Raw genomic sequence first — 12,623 nt, forward strand, 5'->3', positions numbered from 1 at the left:
CCCCTACATCGGCAGGCGGACTCTCAACCACTGCACCACCAGGGAAGCCCCTGTCACCTACATTTGACCCCAGCTCTTTCTTTACTCAAAGCCATAGTTAAGGCCTTTCAGTGGAGACATTCCTTGGCAGTATGTACCTTTTTTTTTTTTTTAAACAGGAGATGGTATCTGTTTTCTGAATTTATTTATTGTTTGTGGAACTGTTCTAAGTGGGAGGAACCAGACAGGTGTCCTGAGAGATCATGCAAGAACCAGGATGGGTAATGTATGGATGGAGTTGCTCCATCTAGCTTTGAAGGGAGGTGGCACCATTTATCTCAGAGACGTTGTACAGTGATGATCGTGGGCACCTACTGTGCTGTTTCTCACCTATAGATCAAGAGAAAAATATAGGCAGATGATTAGCTGCCCAGAATTTAAAGTCATCTAAAATGTTAATCTAAACGGGCAATGAGTTTTATACCCAATTTTCCAGTTTTATGGCCTTTCTTTGAACTTATGTTCACAGTAACACTTAGGCATGCATTTATACACACAGGAGAGTTTAAATTCTGGTCATTTCTCATGAATTCTGAGCTCAGTATTTTAGCAGTTTATAGTTTAGCTTATTCTCTTTGCTGTGTACCTTGATATAAGAGTTCACAAAAGTATAAACTCAGTCTGTGAAAGGCAACTCAGTGCGCTCTTATTTAATGGAAGCCTTTGATCAATGCATCTTTCTACTCTCAACACCTCACATGTGACTTATAATCCTGCAGCAGGAAACAGAGTATCTCTAGCAGGCTTTCCTTGCAGGGATAGAACGAAATATGTATTAAGGTCAAAGTTTAGTCCCTGGGCTCACTGACTGGGGCTTTGGTTTTAAATAAGGGATTTAGCCCAGGCACTTTCATAGAAGTTATCTCATTTAATCCCAGAAGCAGCACCTTGAGGTAGACATTATGGGGACTTTAGGCCCAGAAAGTTTAAATAACTTGCCCAAGGTTGCACAGCGGCTTAAGCGGAAGCCAAGATGCAGACTTAAGCTGGTTTGACCATCCATGTTCTTTCCTTTTCACTGTTCTGTCTTTTATTTCTCTATAAGTTTCATAGCCATAGGACATTACCATGTTCTGGTTCATTTAAAATGATAGGGCCTTTTCCTTGTCCTCTCTGACTTTCCCATCTCTCCACACCTGGGATTCTGTGCTGAAAGCCAGGCTTGGAGGATGGAGACAGTCGAGATGAACAGGCAATCCTGGGACATCGTGAGCAATGTACACTAAGACTGCAAACCCATTTTGATTGAAATTTCTGTCACATGCTCAAGGATGTATATATATATATATACACTTTTCAAACTACACATAAGTCCTTCTGTCCTTTCAGATCTATGCTGTTCACAAGGTGTGAATTATATTTCTAACCCTCAAACACAATATTTTAGAAAGCAATATAAACAAAGTTAAAACAGTCAAGATGATTCAGCTTTTAAACCAGCAAGTACAGTATGATCCATGTAAACCCAGCACACTGATGCCCAAGGCTGCTTTTGTAGCTCATGTTGGGGAAAGGTTGATTGTTTTCATCTATACTTGAGTGTCTGTGCTTTGAGTTTTGGGTAGAGATGTTTAAAAAGTAAAAAACAAACAAAAAAAAAACAAAGAAAAACTTTAAGGAATTAATGATGACTCTTCAGTGTGTTTTTGTTTAATGATGTTTATATTTGGGGATGTCTCTTAGTAAAATCCAAAGTGACATTAAACAGAACAAACACTGCATTGATAGTCTTGGGGGAGAAAGGAATTAAATTTATTTTTTTACTGGGTAATTATGTGAATTGCAGAAATAGACCACTCCAAATAAACGATGTGAAAACATTGACCTTCAAAGGAGGGAAGAGTGGACATCATAGAATGAACATGAAGAAATTGAGATACTTATCGGAGAGTTTTGCCGTTTGGTTAGCCCTGAATTTATGGAAGAACGTGAATCCTATAATAGTAATTACTAGCAGTTATATTACTACTGCTACTAGCTAACATTTACTAAATAGTTACTTTGTGTCAGTCACTCCATTAAAGGCTTATGTGCATTAATATGTTTAATCCAAGCCAGGTTGGAAAGGGAAAATGGGAGAATATAATGTATTCTTAAAATATCATAATAGTTTTCAGTTCAGTTATGTTTTACATTTAATTGGTTAGTATTTTTAGTCTTTGGAGAGATGATGTGCGTTGTCTGGGTGGCAGGGAGTGGAGACTGAAAGGTGAGTTAGCTGCAATTAGGAGAAGCCCTGTCGTCAGGGTCCTGGGCTCTGACTCCTGGCTCCACCGTGAATTAGCTGCATGACCAGGGGGCAACCACCTTGAGTCCCACTTCCCTCATTTGTAATAATAATGGTAAATAATGTTATGCGCTTAACTCATAGGGCTGTTAAGGGGCTGAAATTAAGCAAGTTCCTGACACAGTGAATGTTAGTTATTGTTGTTAGTATTAGTCTCTGTGTGGCTTGTTAAAATGGAAGTTAATCTTCAGTTGCGGGTAGTCTACTCTTAGCTGTGTGGTCCTGGTGATACTTGAGGGAGATCCCAGCTTTGGCCTCTGTAGAGTGAAGCCCTGATCTGCTTGCTGTGGCTTCCTATTGCTTTGAGGGAAAGAAGGAATGAGAAACCCTCTGGCAGTTTATTCCTTCAGTTTCTTCTTTTCTTCTCTTTACTTTCTTCCAAGGGAGTGTCAATCATTAATCCAGGAGCTACCACATCAGACCAGGAAGCTGAACTCTAGGGAGAGACTTGACTAATTTCTGATCACTTGTAATTATACTGTAGTCTTCCAGTCTCCTTCCATTTAAAAATCTTACACGTGAGAGCCTGAATCATCATCATTATATGTGAAATCCAATATTTAGTTTCCAGCAATAGGAATGAAAAACAATTGTATTTCAAATTACAGTGGTCTGTGGCATGTTTTTTTTTTAAGCTCACTATTTTTTTTTCAAATGACTTTTGGAGATATTAATTTTTTATTCAACAAAGCAGTTTCCAGTATAAGTCAGCATTAGCATCAGCATGGTGCATTCTGCTGCTACAAGGAAGGTGACTTCTTTCCATTGATGCAGAAGTTCACTGATGCATCCCAAGGTGATTGGAATCAGAATGTAGGTCTCTGAGTTTCTCATAAGGGTGTGCTATGTATTGCCTGTACGTGGGCATTTACTCTGTTAATGCCAGTAAAGAGATAGCACTGGAATTTTTAGATCTTAAAATGTCTTATTGTCTTTCATGTTTTCCAAATATCTACGTACGTGGGTAGGATGGGCACCTATGTTAAAGTTTGCCAATTGGGTGACTCCTGTGTAGCCTGGAGAGGCTGGGGTGGTAGTAGTGGGTGTGGTGGTGCAGCATGATTGGTTCTCTGATTTTAGTAGTTAAGCTTTGAGCTGTCAGATTGGGTTTAGGGATATAAAGGTTTGTAGAAACTCTTTACCCTCAGTCTTGTAGGAGATTCTATTCATTAGGAAATAGTACTTTAGGAAAGTGAGATAATCAGAACATGATTTTACCAGTGGTAAGAAAATAGAATTTTACTTCACAAGAGCTCTTGATAGAATAAAGACAATAAACATAGCAGTTGACATGTTTCAGCTTCTTCTGGATCAGACCTCTTGCTAAGCAGTTTGTATATGCTAGTTCATGTAATCCTCTCAGTAACCGTATAGGATAAGGCCTGTGATTATCCACACTTTCAGGTGATACAGTTGAGACTCAGAGAAATTAAAGAAGGTGTCCAGATCACACAACTAGGGAGTGATGGGGCTGTGAGTGGGTCCCACATCCTTTGACTTCTGCTGATTTAACAGACTACAAGACTGAAAGTAAATGGGAGCTGATGTGATTTTGATAGACTTTTTTTCCCCCTATAAAACCTCCTTTTCCACAATTCTTTCGGTATTGTGCGTATTTCAGCTTCAATTTACAGTTTACTCAGACGTCAGCCTGAAGCTTTCATCACTGCTGGGAATTGTAGGCATAAAGTCAGGTCTGAGCTTAAATGTGTGAAGGATTTGTAGCCTTTAGTCTCTCTATTGGTGGTACATGGGCTGTCTGTTTGTTGTTTATTTACTACATAGTTAAACATAGTTCTGTTTATTTGCTACATGTTTGCTGTATAGTTAGGGTCTTGTTAGGCTGTTCCTTTTTATATCTGTAATGAGAAAAGCATAAAGAGCCCAGCCTATTCATATGACTTTTTCTTTAAAAAGCAAAGCGCATTTTGCATACTGCCCCTTGAGCTTGTGTTTCAGACTTATTTTCCCTTTCCCTATTCAAAATCAGTGTACAAAGAGATTCTAAGCCAAGGGTTCTGAAAGGGGCTCTGGGTAGAATTCAGGGGATCTGTGTACTTTGATGAAAAAACAAATTAAAATTATACCTTGGGGCTTCTCTGGTGGCGCAGTGGTTAGGAATCCACCTGCCTATGCAGGGGACACGGATTCGAGCCCAGATCCAGGAAGATCCCACGTGCCGCGGAGCAACTAAGCCCGTGAGCCACAACTACTGAGCCCGTGTGCCACAACTACTGCAGCCCGCATGCCTAGAGCCTGTGCTCTGCAACAAAGAGAAGCCACCGCAGTGAGAAGCCTGCACACTGCAACAAAGAGTAGCCCCCGCTCGCTGCAACTAGAGAAAGCCTGTGCACAGCAACGAAGACCCAATGCAGCCAATAAATAAATACATTTATTTAAAAAATAAAATTACACCTTTATTTCATTAACCTATAGCTGAAATTCATCATTTCCTTCAGTTATAACGGAGATGACAGATCACAGTGGCATTAGCAGTACCCATGACTGTTTGCAATAGCAATTACAGGTATTAACGTAGCACATTGCAGTGTTGGCAGATATGTCAAAATACTGGTTGTATTTATTACTTGGATGTTATAGTGTTATTAGACTTGTGCTTGATCCTGTTATTTAACATACTAATAAAGAAGCATGTGTATTGCAATACAATTTAAAAAATATTTTGATCACTGTATTTCAGTATCATTGGTTTCCTTTGTAATCTTATGTATTCAAACTATACACTTAAAAACATTATTCTCAGAAGGGGGTACCTTAGCTTCATCAGACTGCCAAAAGGGTCATGACCCAAAAAAGGTTTAAAACCCCCTACTTAAGTTATTTTCCTAAGGAAGTCAGTTTCTCAGAGGAATGGTCTATAAACTCTAAGGATTACCTTTTCTTGTGAAAGGTTTAACATATGGTAAAACATACAGAACATAGTAAAAATCTTTCTTTTTTAAAGTAGTGGTTAGAAAATGTTTTCTTTTTTTTAACAAATAGAAATATACAATAATGTTATACATTTTATTTGATTTTAAAATAAATTTCCCACAAGGTTGGTCTCTTCCAAGGCAAGAGGACCAGTGCTGATTAGAGGACGATCTCAGACATTGTCGGCTTATGCCCACATGGTGCATTCACCTGTCTGACTGGCTCACCTGTGAAATGCTGCCTTTGGAAGTCAGTCTCACCACCATTCGCATTTTATAACAGATTCACTTTGGTGTTGATCCCTGTTTTGATAAATGTTAGTTTCATATGACGCGTTATCCTTGTATGCATTGGTGCCGTTTTTTAAGAAGTAAAATTTATCGAAGTATCACATACATTCAGGAAACTACACACAGCGTGAGCACACATCTTAAAGAATTTCCACAACTGAACATGCGTGAGTAACCAGCACCCAGATCAAGCATGGGGTGGGGTGTTTGTATTCTTCTGTTTATAAACGCTATATACATATATATATATATATATATATTTGATATGTGTCTTTGATGGAGCGGAGGTGGTACCTGCAGAACCACACAGCACCTTGCACCTTTCTGAGCACTGATGGACTCCATCTAAGGAGACCACAGACTAGGGGGAAGGACACAAGCTTTGGCTTAGCTTCAATCCTGTTATGACCTCTTGTGGTCTGTGCAACCTCTGACAAGTTGCTTAATCTCTTTGAACATCAATGTGTACTCATTGGTAAAATGAGGCTGTGAGGATGCTAATACTTTTCTTTCACGATTGCCAAGAATTAGAAAAAATAAAATTAGAAAAAATAAAATTAGAATGTCTAGTATGTACAAGTGGTAAATGAATGATGGATGCTATTATCAGGAACTGTGAACACATCACAAAAACACTTTTTTGTAGCCTAGAGGTTTATTGCAGCATAATAGAGGGGGTTGCGGGAGACAGGGCATCAACTAAAGTTTTCAAACTTGCCTGGACAATTTAGTAGAGTTAATTCACATGATGTTGAGTTTACTACAGGCTGGGTGTCTAGTTAGTAGTAGAGTTAATTCACATGATGTTGAGTTTACTACAGGGTGGAAAGAAGGTAGGTATAAGAAAGAATTTTATATTTGGTTATTATTTTCTTGAATTTCTGAGAAAATGAAATTCCCCATTTGGTAAGTGAATTTTCTTTTTCTTTGGAGGTGTTGGAGAAAATTTGACAGATCCATCTGTTATAAAACCTGAAGAAAAACAGTAAGTTAATTTATCATTTAGAAAATTTATCATTTAGAAAATTGCATTTAACACATTGTACATGGTTTCTTAAAAATAATTTTTAAACATTTCTGTATCTTGCCTAGATCCTAGAAAGGTTTTGATGTCCCTTTTATCTATATCTGTATCTATATCTATATCCAAGAATATCTACATCCAAATACAATACAGTAAAATACAATAAGATTTAAAATACAATAAGATTTTAAAGAATGCATAGATTAGGAAATAGGGGCAAAAAGAAAATAAGGAAATAAAATAAGATTAAATCTGGAGTTGCTGGTACACAAAAATGGAAACTATGTGTAAAGACCAATGCAGTGGCCAGAACTTTCTTGCAAATTTGACTCTGAGTTTTCTAGTGGCCCAGACAAAAGAGAAATATGGGTAAATTCAGCCTCCCTAGGCTCTGACATGAAAACAATTAATGTCATAGGAGAAGCACAGTTTCCTTTGTTGTCATCACAGTGGAGTCATTGCATCTTATCATGGGCACTGTCTTCCATTACATGCCCGTAAAACGAAAGCTGAGGGCATGAAGTGTGGTATTCAGTAACAACAAATCTATGAGAGGACAAAACAGTGGGGCTTAAATATGGAGCCATCAGATTGTTAATTCAGGACTGAAGTGTAAATTATATAGAAGGATGAATCATCTGCCTATCCTTTGAATTCCCATGGGCATTTTATCCCATAAGCAGGCTTTTGGGAAGACTTGGCAGTAGAGGAGGTGGTATTCTTCTGTTAAAGGTGGAGTAAAAAGAAGAGATGGTGATGATTAAGGGAGGATCAACATGGCAGATGACAGTGGTTTTCAAACATGGGCTTTCATCATAATCACCAGGAGAGCTTGTTAAAACACAGATTGCTGCCCCCTGCCCCCAGCCTTTGATTACCCCGGTTTCTGATTCAGTGGGTTTGGGATGGGTCCAAATAATGTAACAAGTTCCCAGATGATTCTAATTCTGCTGGCCTAGTGCCCACACTTTGAGAACTGCTAGCATACAAAATTCTAATTTCTTAGTTGTCCTAAGTGTCTATACTTGGCCCCTGGGTTGTAAAACCACACACACACACACACACACACACACACACACACACACACACACATAATCATATAAGTGGGCAACTCATATATGATGAAATCTGAAACTTTTACTTCCCTCCTATTGGACTCATATTGTAAATATTCACTGCTTTAATGCTCTGATCTTTTACTGAACAATTTAATCTAAATATGGTAGCATTTGTAGGCATCTATGCAAAGAGGTACATCTAAAAGTGTATTAGCTACCCTGTGAACTAAGAGAGCTAGAGAAGATAAAGGTGAGCCATGTTGCTCCTGTGAATCCAAATCCCATGATATTTGACCATGGAGTTCATGTTGTAACCCTTAGGGTACAGATAAAGGCTTTGTTATTTTTCACTTTAGCAGAGTTGAAGTGTTTTTGGCTAAAAATACATATTATTTCTTCAGCAGCCCAGTGTGCCCAAGGGTTTTTAGTAGGAACCTGTATTACAAGCACTTCCTTTATAATTTGGCAGTGAAATTTTTTTTGCATATAAAATGGATCAAGTTGATGTATACTCTCATTTATTAAATTTTGACCTTGGTATATATATGTAATATGACCTGAATATTTCCAACTTTTAGAATTCTAAGAAGATTATATTATTCCTCTTGACAGTTGAGTATTTAACTGCATTCTGTAGGCCAGTGGGTCTCAATTTCTATTAGGGTCACCTAGGGAACTTAAAAAAAAATGCTGCTCAGAATTAGCATCAAGTCAGAATCTCAGAGTATAGGACCCTGATGTCTGTATTTTTCAAAAGTTCCCCATGTGATTCTAATGGACAGTCAAGGTTGGGAGCCTCTGTCTTACGTCAAACTTTATTTTTTATGACTTGAGGATGTCATAAACTTTGGAAGCTGATAGATTGGTATCACTGTAGCCTGCCTGGTTTTGTGGGGTCACCTAATTTTGGGTGCAGTTGGTCTTCATGGTGAAGATAATAAGTATTATTTTCTCACAATGTGGTGAATTACATCTAATCAGTTCAATGAGGCTCACATTTTGGGATGCCGTCTCTTTGTTAAACTTTTGCTACACAGAGCAGGGGCCATGAACCAATAGCATCAGCATCACCTGGGAGATTGTTAGAAGCACAGACTCTCAAGACCCTCCCTAGACTTCCTGAATAGAATCTCAATTTTCATAAGATCTTCAGGTGTTTTGGTATAAATTAAAGTTTGAGAAGCAAGTGCTTTCACATGTTGTTTTATTCTTAACAACAAGCTTGGAAGGAAGTGTCTTCAATCCCAGTTCACAAATGAGAAAACTGCAGCTCAGTGGAGATGGCAACTAGCCTATGAGGAGAAGGGGGTCGATGAAAGGGAATGATCCTCTACCAAAAGGAAAGATGTTTTGTGGTGCAAATTCTGATATTGTCTCTAATGCCTTTTGTCTCTTAACTTTCCCCAACCTTTTGCACATGAAGACAAAGTCATCAGACCTGCTCCCCCAAATGCTTTCTGGCCACTTAACTTGGTTCCTCAGGTCATTGACCTTCAGTGGAGGCTGCCTCAGTGTTATTGGTAGTTTGGGATTGCACCTTTTTTTTCACTTACTGCCTTGATGGTTTTGGGCATTTGACAAGTATGAAATGATAATGATGATGATGATGATGAGATGTTCTTTGGTAAATCTCTGTGTACATGGCACTAATTAGCATTTCCTTGAAGGTGGAACCAAGCTACCTCCTGCTTTCCTGTGCTGTGAAAAATCTGGAAAACAGTTGTATATTTTTTCAAACGTTGTTATCTGAGACTGCAAGGCTGTAGGCATGGCGTATGAATGTCCCTGAAACCCTCCTTCACTCTCCCCTGCACAGGGAGTGGTCGAATGCCTGATGCATACATATTATAGTAATTTTGATTCTTTTGTCTTAACTTTAACAAAGCTCATAGAGGGAAACAATTTTGCTTACAGCTTTTATCTGAGAATCAATGTTACATTTCTAAGTTGGGAACTTTCATGCTTTATTGGGGGGAAGGAAATGGCAGCGTGGAATGCAAACGAGTGAAATATTCCAACAGGGTCATGCCAGAGAGACTATAAAAGGAATTCTTCAGTTTTAATGACTAAAATAACGCCTTCATTTTTCACTTTATCAGCATCGTAGAGTTCCAGTACTAAATATTGAGTGCTTCTATTTCTTTGCCATATTTGGTTTCACCTTATAGAAGTGGTTCCTTACCAGATGGATTGAAAGAGGAATAGTTAACAGAGGCAGCTTATGCAGCCTGATAAATACCACCAGAGCCGTATTTTGTAAGGGCGATTGAGTGACCAGGAAAGTTAATCCTGGGTGTCTGTTCACGTTGTCTTCCCAAGAGATTTCCTCCACCTACTCGCCTCAGAGCAAAGAGGCAATCTGAGATCAAACTGACATCAGCCCTCATTCTGAGCTTGGCACATCTTCAGAGCAGCTACTGTTATTCTGCCAAAAGGAAGTGGAAATTGAGATAAATGTTTCAATACTCAGATGGAAAAGTCCATTTTTACACCACATCCCTTTTGAAAAACCGCATTCCTTAGAAGCGAAATTTATTGTTTCCTTTTGTGATAGTTTGCTTTTCTTTTTTCTTAAGACTTGGTATTTAAGAGCAGTAATTGAGTTCAGATTTTAAAACGTGCTGTTTCCCACTCTGCATGTCATTAAAATAAAATATTAGCTTTCATAAAGTTTCTTTGGAAGTGTTTCTGGTGTGCTCTATTCCTTGGTGTGTAGAGTGTCAGCCGAAGAATAATGGTTGTGAATGATCAAATAATGGATGAACGTTGATCCTAAAATCTGCTAAGGATCTATTATAATTATAGAGTGTTAAAAATGTGCCTAAAATGTACTGATTTACTTCCACAAAATCATCATCTCCTAGTTGTCTTGTCTTTTCACAAAGAGCCCAGCTAGAGCAGTTTGCAGGGTGCAAGTAGCTATCAAAAGAGCCATGAATACTGGGTGTCGGGTTTTGTCGGGCTTTTGTGTTTGAGGACATTGGTTATTTTCAGAAAAGTATTTGGGTTTGAAACAATGCATATCAATTTTTTCAGAAGGGATGTTCCAATACCAAGTTTATTTTACTTTATACTTACCTTTCGGGTATTCTAGTAGACCAGTTGGTAATGAATGTCATTCTCTCACCTCATATGCATTAAAAAGGGTCTCACTGTATTTTGTTTTAATGTGGTACATAGAAAATTCACTTTTCTATCAGATTAGCGTGGAAATGAGTTTCACAGTAGGTCTTGGAGTTGGGTACAAAGATTGAAGTGCATTTGAATTTTAAATTTGCAAACCTAACATTGTTGCTTCCCCAAAGTGCTCTGTTCTTTGTTGGCTCCTTCAAGTTTACTGGGTTACTATGGGATACTGTTCGGTATCTCGGAGAATCCTAGTTGAGCTCCTTTTTCTGAGCTGTGATCTAATTGATATTCTGATATTTCCTCTAGATCAAGAGGAATGGTGTTTGGACCAGCCAATTTAGGGGAAGATGCAATTAGAAACTTCATTGCAAAACATCGTTGCAACTCCTGCTGCCGGAAGCTCAAACTCCCGGGTATGCCCCCAAACGATTCTATTTTTCTCTAAGTAAATCTCTCATTGAACAACATCCATTGTAACCTGGGATAGAGTAGAAAATCTTAACCACATTTTTATCTCATTCGCAGTTGAGGCCTGACTTTCTGACTGCAAATTTTTCAAGTCTCTAAAGGGATTAGAAGGACAGGGATTTACTTCAGGTTCTGCCAAAATGTGATAAAACAACATTGGGCCCAATACTTGTCACAGTCTCTCCAAGGGAAAAGTTCCTCCTACTTAATTGGGGCAAAATTGGACAGAGGCAGGTCTCTGTTCCCCGCCCCGCCCCCTCCCCTTTGGGTCTTGAGTGGTGCCCACAGAGTTTCTATTCTATTCTTATTTACTCATTGGACACTTGGGAGGGTGTGGCATGGAGGGAAACAACAGCTATCAATTAAAGTGGTGCTTTTCACTATAAGAACCTGCCACTTTCAACATACATCACAAGGTATATTTTAAAAATCTGATTAGGTAATATGGCACACTTTCTCTGAAACTAATAGAGTCAGCACAGAAAAATATTTCTAACATAAAAGTAAGCGGCTGGAGGTTTGTGTCCCCCAGATTGGCAGCCCCAGCTCTGCTGCATTTTTTCCTTTTATCTCAGAAGGGATGCTTTATGTCTGTCTCAGCTTGCTCACTAATTTTCTAAGGTTGCGCCACACTTGTCCTTAGAATGGAATTTCACGTCTTTTAAGCTGAGTAGCCCTTCCAGCCTTATCATAAATGATCCAACCCTGAATTGGAAATCAGTAATATCCATTGTAACGTGGGATGGAGTAGGTGTAAATTTACGACAAAGAAAGGCACTTTCTAATCTTGTTGGAGTTAGAGGTAGGAGTTGCCCTTGTGGGCACGAGGTAGCAGAAGACTGGGGTGTGGAGCAGATTCCAGTTCCTGTGGGAAATAGCTTATTAGCCATGGGTGGTGGTGGTGGGGACATCAGACTGGAGCAGTACAGACAGGAGGGGTCTCGATGTCTTCTTGGAGCTGCCCAGAACTCCTTCTCACAAACCACCCAGAAGAACTGGGCAAAGAGATCAGTCCATAGCACATTGGCCAAGCTGCCCACTGGCCTCCTCTGGTCAGAAGGGGCCCAGGAAGGAGAGGGGGCTGGGCTGAGTGGCATCCAGGCCCCCAGGTAAGGGCCCTGTGGGAGGCAGGAGCTGACACATATCTCCATCCCGTGATTGCAGGCTGGAGTCCAGCCCATTAACTCAGTATCCTCAGGCGCTGACCTCTTCCCAGGACTGATTCATTGTTTCCTGGGCAGGGCAGCTTCTCATTCTTGATCAGGGACGGTATCTGGTCAGCCAGGAGAAAGGGGGCCTTGAGGCATAACTCACTGCTTCCATCCAGTTAGCTCTTCCGTATGATTAAGATTTCCTCCCTACCTCCCTTCCTTTCTTCCTTTCGTTCTTTCCCT

At 39.4% G+C, this 12,623-nt stretch overlaps 1 protein-coding gene across 1 annotated transcript in view; it reads left to right on the forward strand.

Annotated features, from left to right (window-relative positions):
- TRPM6 (transient receptor potential cation channel subfamily M member 6) overlaps window positions 1-12,623 on the forward strand; it is a 115,912-nt gene that overhangs the window by 101,739 nt on the left and 1,550 nt on the right. Inside the window, exons 38-39 of the mRNA XM_007450994.1 lie at window positions 6,484-6,535; window positions 11,068-11,174. Coding sequence (XP_007451056.1) covers window positions 6,484-6,535; window positions 11,068-11,174 — 159 coding nt within the window. The remainder of the gene's footprint in view (window positions 1-6,483; window positions 6,536-11,067; window positions 11,175-12,623) is intronic.

Source organism: Lipotes vexillifer, unplaced genomic scaffold (genome assembly GCF_000442215.2).
Source record: "Lipotes vexillifer unplaced genomic scaffold, Lipotes_vexillifer_v1.1 scaffold204, whole genome shotgun sequence".
Taxonomy (NCBI): Eukaryota; Metazoa; Chordata; class Mammalia; order Artiodactyla; family Lipotidae; genus Lipotes; species Lipotes vexillifer.